Source organism: Centrocercus urophasianus, unplaced genomic scaffold, assembly GCF_019232065.1.
Source record: "Centrocercus urophasianus isolate 14NV4802_14NV808 unplaced genomic scaffold, USGS_Curo_1.0 seq_743, whole genome shotgun sequence".
Classification (NCBI taxonomy): Eukaryota; Metazoa; Chordata; class Aves; order Galliformes; family Phasianidae; genus Centrocercus; species Centrocercus urophasianus.
Window position 1 is genome coordinate 20,480 of NW_024885359.1, and position 16,000 is coordinate 36,479.

General features: G+C 44.7%; 1 protein-coding gene across 3 annotated transcripts; it reads left to right on the forward strand.

Annotated features, from left to right (window-relative positions):
- Window positions 1-737: 737 nt before the first annotated feature.
- CDKL2 (cyclin dependent kinase like 2) lies at window positions 738-15,145 on the forward strand. Of its 3 annotated transcripts, XM_042838240.1 has the most exons (14): window positions 738-814; window positions 2,128-2,183; window positions 3,127-3,245; window positions 3,795-3,977; window positions 7,429-7,623; window positions 8,375-8,553; window positions 9,384-9,496; window positions 9,807-9,946; window positions 10,802-10,890; window positions 11,382-11,511; window positions 12,375-12,649; window positions 13,656-13,746; window positions 14,438-14,549; window positions 14,667-15,145. In XM_042838240.1, the coding sequence occupies exons 4-14, from the start codon at window positions 3,810-3,812 to the stop codon at window positions 14,786-14,788; spliced, it is 1,614 nt and encodes a 537-aa protein (XP_042694174.1). In that variant the 5' UTR covers window positions 738-814; window positions 2,128-2,183; window positions 3,127-3,245; window positions 3,795-3,809; the 3' UTR covers window positions 14,789-15,145. The 3 variants fall into 3 exon arrangements, with proteins under 3 accessions (XP_042694174.1, XP_042694172.1, XP_042694175.1); XM_042838238.1 differs by lacking the exons at window positions 738-814; window positions 2,128-2,183 and having other exon boundaries at window positions 3,021-3,245; XM_042838241.1 differs by lacking the exons at window positions 738-814; window positions 2,128-2,183 and having other exon boundaries at window positions 3,022-3,245; window positions 11,385-11,511; window positions 14,667-15,143.
- The last annotated feature ends 855 nt before the right edge of the window (window positions 15,146-16,000 follow it).

A 16,000-nucleotide genomic window follows, 5' to 3' on the forward strand; every position in this document is an offset into this window, starting at 1 on the left:
GGCTTGTCCATGCCTGAGCAAACATTCCTGCTGGGCTGGGAATCAATGAACCCGTGAGTAGACGGCTCCTCCTTTGAAAAGGAAAGCTTTGAGATGGGGCGGTGTGATGTTAACAAGTCTGGCCAGTCTCATTTTACCAAGGAAAGACTGGGAGGGCTTTAGGCACTGCATTTGAGGTAGGAGCAGGAGTTGCCTGGTTGGTATCTTGGGGGTGCTCCTATCCTTCAAAGGCAACATCACAGCAAGGGAGTGCAAGCAGCACAGCTGGTTTCTTCAAAGCCAAATGACTTAGATTGCAGCGGCTCATGAGCTTGAGACAGCTCCTTGTCTGACATTTCTTGCTGAGGCACCTTTCCCACGTGGTGAGCCTGACACAGCACATCCCCATCTGACAGGATGAAGCACACAGGGAAGAAGCGGTGCTCCTATTCTTGCCCAGGATGCTGAGCCACATGCACAGTCTGGTGCATGCGATATACTTAAAACCTACATAGCTATGCTTTGTGCACAAATATTTACAATCACAACAGAGATCTTTTTTTTTTTTTTTTCCTGGACAAATTCTGAGAGGTGTTACAGGAGCACTACTGGCTGTGGAGAAATAAAAATGTGGGCTGAAGACCTTGAAGCTAACTATTTTCTATATCTAATCTGGATAATCCCAGGGGTTGACAGCATGTGCAGTGACACTGTTGCACAACTCTGGTATTGCTGTGGGAGGAGGAGGAAAAGAAAAACTCAGCAGGTTTATTCACTTTCTTCCACACAAATGCTGGGAGTTTCAGGAACAAACACACAGGATGTAGCACACTAGGTAAGAGGAAGGTGGTTGATGGGACAGTAATTAAGAGGTACAAAGAACAGAATGACCTATACCAGGGTGAAGCAGCACTAGCTATTAAGTCTGGGAGTCAAATGAATTAAGGGGACTAGATCCCTAGAGATCCCCATTTGGGGCTGACTCAGGAAAAAGAAAAGGTGCTGGGAGCACTGTCAGCTTCAGAGCGTGACTGCTTGCAATCTGATTTTATTTTTTTTTAATTAAAGGAATAAAAGAATAGAAAATGTGGTGGCACAGAAACATAATACTGAAGTTTCCAAGGGAGCATGAATGCAGTGCATTTAATTAGTTGAAATGGGGCAGCAAAACAATAGCTTTTATAAAGTACAATTTGGAGTGCGCAAAGTTTGGGGTTTCGATAAAGTTCTGTCTTCAGAGGGTACTTGGTGTTGCTGTGATTTTAGATAACGTGGCAGTCCTTCTGTGCAAGTACAAGGTGATTTTTCTGTTTGGAGGAATAACTACTTTTAGGTACTTCATGGATTGGAAAGAGTACCTGAAGCAGATAGTATCTCTGAGCTTGGTGATTGGGCCAACAAAAGTTAATCACTGTGTTTAAAATTGAAGAGGCTTTTAATGTAACAGTCTTGTTGCATGAAAGAAGGTAAAATGCTTTTATTGCCTTCAGGTAAGAAGGTATTATTTGCGGTTTGTGTGGGCCAATTGCTGAATGGTTTGCTAAATAGAGGGCGTTCAATATCATACCCTGGGGGGGGAGAAAGCCAGCCAGCTGGTAAGGTCTCCCAGCGGCTCTGTTTTTTGGCTCTGAGTCAGCAGAATTACTCTTCCGTGGAAACTGTTCAGTAAAACCTTGGTGCTTGGGGAAGAGGATGACCAGAAATCATCTCAAAAGGATGTCCTTGTTATGACTGAATGGGGGCTGTGTGTGTGTGTGTGGCTGACAGGAGTGACTGGGACTGGAAGATTCCCCAGCTGGCTGCTGCCCTTGCAGCAACAGGAAACTTGAATTCATGTCACTTGTGTTTGCCCTTCTCACCACTTGGCCGCACAGGAGGTATTTGACTGGGGTTAGTACCGTTTATATTGCGGAGTTAAAATTTGCAGAGAGCAAAGCTGCAGAGGTTGTGGAGTTTCTTTCTATCCCAGTAGTGCCCTCTGGTTCTTCAGGTGACATTCCTCACTCTGGTAGTCTCCCTTTCAAGGCTCACTGTGTTCTGTGTCAAACCTGCTTCCCTGCCTGACTGGATTATCTCCCCAGAGCATGTGTGAGATAGCCCCTTACTCATGATTGACAGTCTTGATACCATTTTTTTTTTTCCTATGAGGCTCGGACAGACTGATGAAGAGTTAAGATGTTTGGCACCACCCACGTCAAGAGAAGGTATTTTTTCCCTCTACTACTACAAAGTTTGCCTAAGGATAACCTGGAAATTCTCTCCTGTGCAGCCTGCTTGCAACTCTATCTCACCTTGACTCACATGCTGCACTGCCATTAAAAGTAGTGGAAACCTTTGCTGCTCAAGGGAAATACATAACCCTTAAAAAACCAAGGTCACGCAGCTCATAAACAGCCTGCTGGGGAGCCATCTCTTCTCTGTGCTCCTGTAAATCATCTACCACTAATAGGGGAAATGTTAGTGTATGAACATGCAAAAATGTGCAGGCACTTAGGAAAGGGCTGATATGTATTCCAGCTTACGGATCACACCCCATGCAACAGGCTCGTGGGACACCCCCTTGTGACATACCTCATCCTGCTCCTCACTATTGCTGCTGCCAGCAGAGGGAAAGGTTCTCCAAAAAGAGCAACAGGAAATCATACATAGGTTTGCATTTGACATTCTTCATATCAATAAATTGATAGGATGGCATAAGAAGAAATAGTGAGCATCTTGAATAGTGGTCCTGATTTTCTGGGAGGCAGCTTCTTCAAATTGCAGTATTTCTACTGTGTGCATCTCTACCAAAAATGTGACAGGAACATTAAATTAAAAATGACCTAAGAAATTCAGACACTGGGGGAGAAAAAGGAACTGCGGGAGAAGTTGTCACTGCTGCTTGTTTTGTTTTTGTTACTTTATGTCAAATGCCACTCCAGTGTCTCCTGCCCTCCTCACACTCTTCTTTGGGTATGGTAATAATACGATAATCTCAAGAATCATTATCCAGTTGAAGATTAACTTCTAATGCAAGACGTGACAAGGTCAAATACTCTTGTGATGCATATCAGGAAATGCTTCACACGACTTCACTTGATAGGGCAAATAGTTGAAATGTTTTATGCCTGAAAAGGGCTTTTTTATTTGTTGTTCTTGTTGCCTTAGCTTTTTCGAAGCACCAAAGCGGAAGATGTGAATCTGAGCCCTCACCATTGCTTTGAGGACATTAAACAGCCAGATGAAAAGCAGAGAAGAATTGTTTCCTACCTTTGCTTCAAGAAGAGGTAAAGCCAGGGAAGGGGGAATGGCTTGAAGCTAAGAGGGGGAATTTAGGATGGATGTTAGGAGGAGATTTTTTACTCAGAGAGCAACGAGGCAGCGGCAAAGCTGCCCACAGAAGCCTGGGGTGCCCCATTCCTTGGGGGCACTCAAAGCCAGGCTGGACGGGATCCAGGGCAACCCGATCTAGTGGGCGGCAACCCTGCCCCTGGCAGGCGGTTGCAGCTGGATGGGCTTTAAGGTGCTTTCCATCCCACGCCATTCTACGTACAGCCTTTCCCCAGCTGTCGGTACTACACGTGCACCAGCCGCGTTTCCAGAGCAAAACCAGCTTTCCGCATCCGACAAACAGCCCTGGCGGTGCCTCCGCCGGAGCGGTGAGGCGGCGCCGGGCAGAGGAGGCCCCGCCCCGGGGCGGGCACACGGAACAGCAGCGGTGACCCCGCGGCCGGGCGCTCGTCTCCGCCCGTGGGCGTTACGGCGGGTGGCGGCCGTTGCCCCGGTGACGGTCCTTCGGCCCGGGCTTGTCGCCCTCCGGCTGCGGCTCGGTCCAGCTCCTCCAGCAGGTGATGGAGAAGTACCAGGTCCTGGGCCTCATCGGGGAGGGCAGCTACGGGGTGGTGAGCAGGTGCAGGAATAAGGAGAACGGGCAGGTGGTGGCTGTCAAAAAGTTCCTGGAGAGCGAGGACAACGCGGCAGTGAGGAAGATCGCCGTGCGGGAGATCAAACTGCTGAAGGTGAGCGGGCCCGGGGGAGGCTGCGCTTCGGTCGCGTAGGGCAGATCCGTCTGGGGCTGCTCAGTGTCAGTGTTCACTGTAATGACCGAATCCCGAGTCAAGGAGGCAAACGTCTCCTCTTAGCAGGACGTACGGCCGTGTGTCTGTGGTCCGAGTATCGATGTGATGGAGGTGCTTCAAACCTTCCTAGCGACCGGCAGGCTCTGGGGAGAGCACTGCCTGCTGAGACTGCCTTGGTTCCTTCACAGTGCGATGCTGAGGGGAAGGTGAGGGGAAGGTGCAGCCGACACGCTGCGTCGGCTTTGAAAGCTGTATGTCAGCACAAATAACAAAACCTAAACCAAAGGAGGCTTGATCCGTTTCAGTCTGTGTTCCCACAGGCAGCCAAGCTGTGGTAGGTTCTCTAAGCCTACAGCTGCAGCCTTGCACAGGTGCTGTCCCTCTGGCTAAGTGCTGCTGGCCCAGGTTGGTTAGCAGTACATTTACGTGCCCCAAATTCAGTAGGTAAATGCACAAGGAAATGAGCTACAAGGTCTCCATTCCCTCCCGGAGGGGACTCTGCCTTATGCACCACAGGCAGCACCTTGCTGCTGTTGATTATGTTGAGCCTATAAAAGCTGTGAGTGAGCAGTGACCTGACTGGCTGACAGCGGGCCTAAGCAGACTGGATCCCAGCACCATTTGCTGGGATAGCCATATGCTGGTTTTCCATGGCATTTTCCTGGCAGGCTTGAACTACCTGCAAGTGGCTGGGGGAGGGCGAGCTCCAGGCTCACTGAACCTTATGGGTCAGTGGTTAGGCTGCCGCCAGCTGGCATTATGGCTCCTGATGTGTGTGATTTGTCTGTCATCAGCTGTGGGTGTTCTTTGCTCACCCACATGTCCAGTCATGCTTCTGCCTGGTGGCTTCTTGTCGGTGGCACTACGTGGTGGCAGGCTGTGCAGTCAATTGTGTGGGTTAGTTCACTAAGGGTTCATTAAGGCTGAGGGTACTCTGGAAGAATATCTGGGAGCTTTAGGCAGGCAAGGCTTTTGTGTGCATGCTCTTCAGTGCTTTGTCAAGTGGTCTTCCTGCTCCCTCTCTTGGCTCTGGGAGACTTTTGCGTGTTCCTGTTGCTTCACTGCAAGACTTTTTTGCCATATTTTTTTAATGAGTTTCTTCATGAGCTAAGGGTGCAGGTTTGGACTCTGCGCCAGGACACACATCCATGCTTCTACTTGCTTTTATGACCCCTTTCAGCCTTGTGTTCTCCACTGTAAGCTCTAGCAGTAGCAGCAGCATTTTTCTTCATCCTTGAGCTCCCGTGATGATATATACAGTGCTGCCATACAGAGCTGTTAGATTCCTTGGTATCTTAAAGTGTTGTGTGCAGGGTGTACCTGCCTGTGTGCACATGTGTCTGTCCATGGGCACATGTGAAAAGTCTAGGTGTTGTTGGCTGATCTGTCTCCTGAAGAAGCAAAGGAGAGTGTAGTTGGGGTGTTTCTGGCCTTTCCCCAGCTGGTGGGGTGGCAGAGTGTGCCTCCTGCACTGCAATTGGCTTCCACAAGCAGCTCTAACCAAGTCTATCAGACTGTATTCCCTGTGTTAGACAGGGAAAAAGGAGATTTCCTCCCCCGCTACAAGAGCTGCAGACACTTAGGGTTAATAGGAAGGTATGTTCTGGAGCTCAATGCAGCCAGCAGCTATACGCACTGTTCTCTAAAACACATTTAAAGCCAGTCTGCGTGTGCCTGGATTATACATGATCTGCTGGCAAGCTTCGCTTAGTTACTGAGTCAGAGCACATACTGCCTCCCAGGTGCCTTGCAAATCAACATGTTTTCCTAGGTGAATGGAAATCTATCTCAACAAATGGCCTCGCACAGTGAGGATAGCTACCTGAGGATTCAATCTTCTTGTAGCTGCTTTATTTGTGTGCTCCTTGTGAACCCCCTTTTTTCATTTTTCCTCTCCATTCCAATGTTTGGGCAGTTGGAAGCTCTCTCGGGCAGAGGTACCAAGCTGTGAGGTAGGAGGTATTCTGGTGTTGTTCAGACCAAAAACTTAAGAAAATACTGTGTCTTTCTTTCAAATTTCTAATTGATAATCTTCATTTTTCAAATCTGAGAAATCAGAGTCTCTGAGCCTTCTGCTCACCAGCTCTCTGCTGCAGCCTGGCTGCACTTCTCTGTCAGCAGAGCACCTACCATACGAGTCCCGTGCTCTGCAGTTTTATTGTGTCTTGCTTGGACACTCCCTGAGGCACGGTTCTGCCTTCAGGCTGCTTCCTGTGGCATTGGTATTTCCCTGCTAGGCTCCAAGTTGATAAATAACTCCATATTGTAGCGGGGGTTGTTTTGGTGTTACAGTTGTGTAACAGACTGGAGATGGAATTTGGCCTGGTCAAAATGAGAAAACAAAATAACTGGAAAACAGAGCTGCTTTATTTTCTCTTTAGAATCTTTTTCTCATTTCCATCTTTTTCCTCCTGCGTAACAATATATACACGTTCTTAAAAATCCTTTTAAAATAAACTCTTTGAATCTTTGTCTTGTTGCTTTTTACCCAGAATCCACTAGACACAGTTTAATAGATCTTTAATTGTTAACTGAGTGCTTGAGGAATGCTGAACTTTTATCCATTCAGTGTACCTGTATTCTGGCACATGCTGTTGTAATGTGCACAAGCTGACAGTGCCAACAGAAATGCTGTGGGTATTGTGGGAATTTAAGAGAAAAACCATTGAATAGATCTCTTAGAAAAATCAAGATAGAGAGGTTTTAAGTGGTGATGAACTGGCAGCTAAATAGAACAGGCAGCTGCTTTTGTTTTTGACTGAAATGAGAATGTAAGAGATTGTAGAAACAAGAAGCTAGATAAGTAAAGGAGAAGAGCAAAACTTCTTGGGATAATGGTATAAAGATGAATTTGTGCTGAGTTATTGAGAGAAGCAAACATTTTTATAAAACAAAATGTTGACCACTGTATTCTGCAACCCTTTGAATGCTTTGAAATTCATCCAGAAGGAGCAGCTAGAGTTGCACTATGCTCTGCTCCGAGAAAAGTGGCAGCATAGTGCAGGGTTATGTGGTTACCTTCAGGAGAACGTCCTGTAAAGAAAGTTGAGACACAGGTACAGTCCAGTGCAAAAGGAGCAAACTGTGTTTATTGCTTTTTGCAAGTGAAATGTCTTATTTGGTGCTTTATTTCTAGGGGTCAAAAAAGGTATATGCATATATGAGGTGGTGGAAATCTTCCAAGTTACTTGGAGAAAAAAAAAAAAAAATGGAGGGAGGAATAATGAGGAGATCACTGAACTAATTCTAAGAACAAATGACTGTTGGTGTTAGGATAAGTACGACAAGAGGAGCATTCGGCACTGGCCAGGCTGCAGTTAAAGGCATCTGGTCTTTGTTTACCCACTAAATGCTTTCATGCTCTCACAAAATATTTCCTGTTTCGTAACAGCAACTCAGGCATGAGAATCTTGTGAGCCTGCTGGAAGTGTATAAAAAGAAGAAACGGTGGTATCTGGTGTTTGAATTTGTGGATCACACAGTGCTTGATGATCTTGAGGCATTTCCAAATGGACTAGACTACAGCAGGGTTCGGAAATACTTATTTCAGATTTTGAGAGGAATAGCATTTTGTCACAGCCATAATGTAAGTATGCCTGAGAAATCAGCTCTGCAGTTAACCTCAAATGGATAGATACAGGGGTGTGCATTTGTGACACTTAGGAAAGCTTTGACTGGAAGTTGGAAGTAGAGCAGGAGGGCCTGACCGAGTTTCATACAAAACGTCAGAGCCCGGCAGCAGTTCCTGCACTGGTCTGTCTGTGACTGCTATGAGAGCTCTTCTGAGGGAAGATGCAGAAGTCCCAAGGAATCAAATTTCCTCACTGACTCTCTTCTGACAGAGGGAGGTGGTTTCTCTTTCAAAAGCTTGTTTCTGATAGTGTCTGTAAATACATGAGCTTGCCTTTTAGTCATGACCCTGTAACTATCCATATATATTTCTTTTTGTATTGGGGAAACTGTCTTTCAGGTATTCCTGAAATACTCTTCACATTTAATTGCAGGATGTGCTTGTTCCTCTTGCAACACTTAGAGCTTTTAAAATTTGTGATCAGGACCAGTTTTTAAGTATAATGAAGTATTTGTGCAATACCTATGGTAAATGCATGCAGTGAAATACATAAAATTAACACCCGTCAAGAACTGAAGTTTTTGAAGCCCTTGGGTTGGCACTTTGTCCTTGTCTGTGTGCACATACCTGTGTTATGTAGACTTGATGTGTTTTTCATGCCTACAAAAATTAGGTCTTTTTACCTGAATGTGAGAAATCTACTATTTCTGGTGGGCTGTTCAGTTTCCTGTGGGGAAATTGCTTGACTTGCTTTTTCTCTGTGCAGATAATACATCGGGATATTAAGCCAGAGAACATACTGGTCTCCCAGTCAGGAGTGGTAAAACTCTGTGATTTTGGTTTTGCTCGCACATTGGCAGCTTCTGGGGAAGCTTACACAGACTATGTGGCAACTCGATGGTACAGAGCTCCAGAGCTGCTGGTGGGAGACACGAAATACGGCAGGTAGGAGACCGGCCAGGCTGCAGAGGGGTTTGGGGTTTGTGCGGTTACTCTGCTTTTTGAGGAGTTTGTGCTTGTTAAACTGGTTTAAAGCAATGCTGTTCATCATGCCTTGGTTAATTATTTGTGAGGATTTGAGCCTTCCTCTTCTCTCTGTGTCTGTGGAGCTAACTATGGCCAATGCTAGGCTTTTCTGGCTTAGAAGAGCAGAAAGGAAGACTGAGCCATCAGCATCCCTAGTCTGTTGTCTGCAGGAGCTTTTTGGTTGCCAGTGCTAGTATTGGAGGAGGCTATTATTGTGCAGCTGGTCCTGGCGTGGAGGCAGAGAAATCACTCCAGACATGCTGAGAAAAATATTTCAGGAAGGAGGAGGTGCGATGCATGAGTTTTTCTTACTGGGATCTCTAGTGCTGCAAAACCACGTCAGAAATTAAACTGCCATTCACAGGTTTGTACACCCCTGTATGCTTATAAATGTTCTGTGTTACCTAACGTCCTTTTTTAGTAAATGCTTCAGAAGGGCAGGTGCCTGCAGAAAGAAAAGTTTTCTGTTCTCCAAAGGGCAAGATTTTTTTAATGTATTACTTTGCATGAGAATTTTGAAAGCATTGGGGTTTAGGACTGAATTTCAGATTGGTCAAACTTTTGCCTTCTTCAAGAGCTGAATTCTTGGTATTCATCAGAGCGTATGCAAGTTTGGAAAACAGCTGTCTTGCTGTTTACGGAGTCAGAGCTGCGCTCAAGGCCTGTAACTTGCTGGATGCTGGCCCAGCTCAGCCTTTAGCTGAGAACGAAGAATAAAGCTGTGTTGATTGGGGATGTTTTTCTTCCAGGGCTGTGGATGTGTGGGCTGTTGGCTGTCTGGTAACAGAAATGCTCACAGGAGAGCCCCTGTTCCCTGGAGATTCAGACATTGACCAGCTCTACCACATCACCAAATGCCTGGGTGAGAACAGCCTGCCAGACTCCCAGTGCCTATTCCCTAATGAAGGGGTTGAATAAGTCTTGATGGGGGGAGGAAGGTGTGAAGAGGAAAGATGTGAGCTGAACTGTTTTTGAGAGCATGATTTCTTTGCCCCCTTTACAAAGGGGGAGAGCTAGGAGTTTTGTGACCCTGAAGTCCGTTCATGATTCTTGAATGGAAAGAATGACCCAGATTATAGCCCTTATAGTTCTGTTAACTCAGTATTTCATCCTCTCGAATATTCTCAGGATGGCATTTCTTCCATTTGGTTGCTATGGTTGTGTGATTCCAGGTAATTTAATTCCAAGACACCAAGAGTTATTCTGTAAAAATCCCCTTTTTGCTGGCATGAGGTTGCCTGAAGTGAAAGAGGCTGAATCTCTGGACAGAAGATATCCTAAGCTCTCTGCTTCAGTACTAGATTTAGCCAAGGTAAGTAAGAGATCATTTTGGCAATTGCATGGAGAGGTGAGAAATTCTCGTTAGAATTTAGTGCCTTTGGCAGATACTTGTCACTTGCCCTGGGGAACAGATTGCAGCCTGCAAAAAGAGCTAGTGTTGCTAGGCTGGCTTAACCAACTACCCATGCAATAATCAACTGCTTGGTTTGGTAGTTTGGTGAGAACAGCTACTCTCCTGGATAATAGGGAAGACTGAGCTCATCATCTCCAGCTCCACAGGGGCTGCCTCTTCTGAGGAGGACTTGTAGCATGCTGCAGATAATACGCGATCCCTTACTGTTTCCTTGCTAGCACAGCTGAGTGATGCAGTGTTTTCTGCCAACCTTCTATCTGCATCCTGGTGGAGACACTGCAAGCAGATGAGATGGCATCCATACATGCACTTGTGTGGGAGCTAGGAAGCATACAACTTTGTAACTGATTCTGAAGAATTTTTCTGCTTTCAGATAATAGTCTGGAACACTGATATGCTGGGTAACTAAAATAACCTATAAGATACCTGAATGTATTGGAAATGCCCTGTGATCAAACCAGCTTCTAAAGCCTTAGCCAAACAAATAGAATTGAAAACGAGTGGTTTACTGGGAGGTGGATTATTTGTGTGGCAGGTAGGCCATCTGTCTTTGTGAGCATTAGTGATTTGAGTGGATGTAGCCAGCAAATATTAAATATATTTTGTGGAAAAAGGGCACATCTCTTGGGACCATCTCCGTGTAGCAGGCTATAGAAGTGGGAGCTTTGCAGCTATTTTTTCTTGACATCATCTGGAAATGCTAAAGCCTTTCTTTCATTTCTGCCTTCTACTGTTTACTGTTGGTTTTCACAGAAGTGTTTGCAGATTGACCCAGACAAAAGACCATTCTGTGCTGAACTCTTGCAGAGCGATTTCTTTAACAAGGATGGATTTGCTGAAAGGTGAATGGTACATTTCTTACTCAAAACAGGACAAGATTAAAAGGAAGTTAAGCAATTGAGCTTTAAAAGTACGTGCTGGGTTTGCAAAGCAGGTGGTTGCTGAGTGTCTTAGCTTTGTTTGGTTTGAGCCTTCCCAAAAATAGAGGGAACAGTTAAATGGGAAAACACTGCAGTAGCATGTTTACCATAGTACATGGTCATGACATGAATTTGTCGGTGTGGGCCTCCTTTCACAGCATACTGACATATTGAGTAGTATTATCTTATACTTTATTCAGTGTGTGCATCTACATCAGACTGGGATACAACCACCTTTATTGCTGTGAAAATAAAAGTGTGCATGTGTAGGATTATATTTTACTTTATTGGATTCTAATTACATAGAAATACATGGTTTGTTTCATTATTTGGAAGGTTATAGCAGCCTGGGCTGAGCACTGATACTAACAAAAGCCTTTTCTTTTTCTCTTTCCCCACTATGATATGTTAAGTAGATTTGCTCAGGAGCTTAAATTAAGAACTCACAAAGAAACCAGGGACCATCAGTCACAAAAAAAATCAAAAGTCAGCAGAAGGGATAAAGATGATGCTGTGGAAGAAAGGAAGATGGTTGGTGTACAGGTTAGTTGGTTTTTTTGTTTTCCTGTTTTTTTTTTTTTGTTTGTTTGTTTTTTTGTGTTTTCTCCATCTTTTAAAATGAATAAATAAGTATGTGATGTACTTTAATTGCTTAGCATATAAATATAAACACAATTTTATATTTCATTTAAAAAAAAAAAAAAGACTAGATAAAAGATGTGCCAGAGAAGTTCAGCTCTCTGTGAGTTTAAGCAGTTCATGAGGCCTGTATCCTTCAACTCTGATGCTCACTGCAGTACAACAAGCAGGCTGGCATGTAGATTTTCTATGCCTTTGATTCCAGCTGGCTGCTACAAGTTGTGCTGGTGCCTGGCTGGACAGTCTGCAGGTGGCTATTCAAGCCTTCCTTGTCAATAAAGCACATGACAATGCAGTTACTTGCAAATAGAGAATTGTAAGGAAAACCAGATAGGAAGTGTTAGTCACATTGAATGAGCAAAACATGATTCTGTGCAGCTGCTCACCTGTGTTGAAGTTTTGTCTCCAAAACTGCATATTTAGCTTTCAAACAGATGTGAAGGCTAGAGGCTTCACAGTTATGCTGAGGTGACACTGGGCTTGGTTCTTATTTCTTTAGAAGTGACACATGATATAGCTGTTCTTCCTCCATCACTTCCAACTCATTCCAGGGTGACTTACTTACAGAGGGTGCTGGACCCCTGACAAGTTTCCTCCTTTCAACTTTAATGGAAGACAGGTGTTCTATCACACTACTTAAACCATCTCCATCAGATCCTTGCAGAGTTGTACTAACTTAGGCTTTGAATTTTTTCCTCCATGTGCAGCTCTAAGTTAATTTTTAAATGTAACTGGAAAAGAAATATGACACTCATCTTTCCAAACAGGATTTCAGCACTGACCCAAAGAGCAGAGATGCGAAGGTGTTCAAAGTGAAGTGTTCTAAAGCTGATGGAGAGAAAGGAGAGCGATCTTCTGACCTGAGCTCCCTCTATGACAGTGCAATCAACCCATTCAAAATATGCTCTCAAGCCAACCTGAAAGATTCCAGTAGCAACTTGGGCTATATCAAGAATGCAGGCATCGTTATTCCTCCCATTAACCGGAATGTTTCTCCCACTGTGTCTGCAGTGATGCCTGTGCCTAGGAACTGTAACTACAGGTAAAAGAGCAGAGCTGGAAAAACTTGTTCCTTTTGATCTTGTTGCTGAGGAACAGTAATGTGCTGAGAGAGCTGCAGGGTGGTGATGTGGGTTTGGGGCAGGATGCAGAGAGGAGCAGCTTCTGGGTGAAGGATGGTGTGTACATGGGTTAGAAAGCTTGGTTTCACCTCAGGCAGCTCTAAGGGTCCATGCAGAAAGCTTCTGTGTTTCTGCATTCGGCAAAGTCCTATGGGACAACAGCAATTTGCCAGCAGCTGCAATGCAGGCCTTTGTTTAAGTAGTGGCTTATCCTTTGGACAAAAATTCTGTGTTAGCTGGGCCTGCAGTGTTATTGTAGAATCACCAAGGTTGCAAAAGACCTCCAATATTATCCAGACCAACCATCCACCTACCCCAATATTTCCCCACTAAACTGTGTCCTGTAGTCCAACATCTAAACATTTGTTGAACACCTGTAGGGATGGTGGCTCAACCACCTCCATTGGCAGCCCATTCCAGCACCTGAACACTTTTTCAGAGTTAGAAATTTTTTCTAACTTCCAACCTAAACCTCCCCTGGTGCAGCTTGAAGTTATTCCCCTATTGCTAGTTAAACAGTATAGGAGGCTGATCCCCACCTTTCCACAACCTCCTTTCAGATAGTTGTAGAGAGTAATGAGAGCTCCCCTGAGCTTTCTTCAGGCGAAGCAATTCCAATTTGCTCTGCTGCTCATGAGACTTCTCCAGAGCCCTCACTAGCTTCATTGCCCTTCTCTGAACATACTCCAGGACCTTGATGTCTTTCTTGCAGTGAGAGGCCCAAACTGAACACATCACTTGATGTACAGCTTCTCCAGTACTCAGTACAGAGGGACAATCATTTCCCTCCTCCTTCTTGCAACACTATTTCTGATACAAGCCAGGAAGAAGGTCCCTGTTGGGGGGACAGTGTTTCTGAGTGTCTCATGTTTGTTTGTATTTATATTTACCATGTTATTAAACAGTTTGGGCCATTTGAAATTACAGAGTTGATGAAAGGAGTAAGAATTATTTGAAACCATTTTTAAAGCAAATGAAGCATTCTCCAGCAGGCCATTACAGTGTAAGCTTGACTTCGGTAAGTTTTATGTCCTTCCCCTTGACTAAGCAAAAATGAATTCTTAAATATGTGCTTAATTGTCAGTAATCTTTCTTGCAGTCTTCACCATAATTCCCAACTAGAAATAATGTTCTTCAGCCTTTTATTCCTACAGTTATCCCTTATCCTTTGTTACTGTTATCCCATATGAAACATTTAGTATTTTTTTTAAAGGGCAAAGTTTTTACATGAAGGTAGCAGTCAGCAAGGATACTTGTGAGACATGGAGTATATCCACTGTATTGCCTGTCCAGGAAGTGGACCATTTGTGCTTCACTGTTGAAGCAGAGTGCAGGATTTTGATTTAATACTGTCAGGGTCTCCTTTAGTCACGTCGTAAATGCATATAAAGTTGATAATGAAAACAAGTGAAATACGAAGTTCTTCACTGCACTCAGTACCTAGATAATAATTTTTCCAAGTCAGAGGAATATTTGACTTTATATAGAGAACTAATCCGAGCTGTTCTCCTGTTGTATTTTGTCTCTTTGAAAGCAATTTCATTTAGATGTTTGGTGTTGCTTTTTCACTTGTAGTTACTTTTTTGTTTGTTTCTTCTGCTGTGGTTGTTCAGTTGTTTTTAATGTCTGAGCTATTTAAGCAGAACGGATTCCTTTAACTGTATGATTTAGTCTTAAAAATAGCTTTATTTTTTCTCTCTCTACACGAGGTCTCTAATGAAAAGAACATCCTTCAGGCCAGTAAGAAGAAACGGGAATTCTCTAAGACAGATGTGCATTTGCCAGAGCTAAATCATCTCCCTGAACTGAAAGGAGTGGAAGGTATGAGCTTCAATGTCCTCTAAGTTAAACCTGGATGCTAAATGGCAGGAAACAATGTGCACTGCAGCAGTCACATCTTGCTTCTTTAACCTTGTGTGCATTGGTTGCATTTTGCAGGATGGCATCCCAGATATCTCAAAAAGGAAAATAAAACAGTTTCAGAGTCCCGAGTCCCCTCTCTTGCTGCTATTGACCTTCATAACACAAGTCTGGCCTCACAGCAGGTAACAAAGCAATAAAATAGTTTGTGCTGTTCTGCGTCTCTGTTGTTCAGGACTCTGAACAGCATGATCCACAAGATTTTTGCTTGGCTCTTAACAGAAGCAAAACTTGCCTTGGTTTCTCAGCTGTCTGAGCAGCCAAAAATTGGAAGAAAGGGTTGAGATGATTCTTGTGAAGGCTCCCTGCCCCCCGACATCATACAGATTAGGAAACTAATGGTATCCCTGACGTTTGGGATGGAGATCTCTGGGGTGATCTTGATGACAGTGAGTGAGAAGATGATCCTTTGTTCCTCACTTGGGTAAAGAACTTTCCTGACATCCAACCTAAATCTTCGCTCCCTCAACTTAAAACCTGTTTCCCCTTGTCCTGCCATTATCCACCCTTTGTGAAGAGCTGACTCCCCTCCTGTTTGTAGGCTCCCTTTAGGTACTGAAAGGCTGCAATGAGAATCGCCCCACAGCCTTCTTTTCTCCAGGCTGAACAAGCCCAGCTCCCTCAGTCTGTCTTTGTAGAGGAGGTGCTCCAGCCCCCTGATCATCTCTATGGCTCTCCTTTGGACCCTCTCCAACTGTACCTTGTCTTTCTTGTATTGGGGGCCCAAGATATGGAGGAATCACTCCAGCTGGGGCCTTGCAAGGGCATAGTAGAGAGGGACAATCACCTCCCTTGTCCTTGCTGGCCACCTCTCTTCTGATGGAGCCCAGGATACCATTTGCTTTCTGAGCTGCAAGTGCACACTGCTGGCTCATACCAAGGTTTTTTATCCATCAGGACCCTCAGGTCCTTCTGTGCAGGGCAACTCTCAAGACCTGCTCCTTCCAGTCTGTATGGATGCCTGGGATTCCTCCGGCCCAAGTGCAAAATCTTGCACTTTGCTGTGTTGAACCTCATTAGGTTCACCTGGGCCCACCTTTCAAGTCTGCTGAGGTCCCTCTGAATGGCAGCCCTTCCTTCCATTGTGTTCACCGTGCTGCTCAGCTGGGGTGTATCCTCATAAATTTTTGAGCAGGGGTGCCGACTCTGCCTCCTCTCTGGGCAGCCTGTTCCAATGCCTAACTACTATTTCCACAAAGAGCTTCTTCCTCATATACAATATAAATCTCACCAACACAACTTGAGGCTGCTACCTCAAATATGCTTTGCACACATGTGGTGCTTGTATACAAAAACAGGAGTCTATAATAGCTGACAAATGGTACCACATGAATGTTATCAATCCATATTAC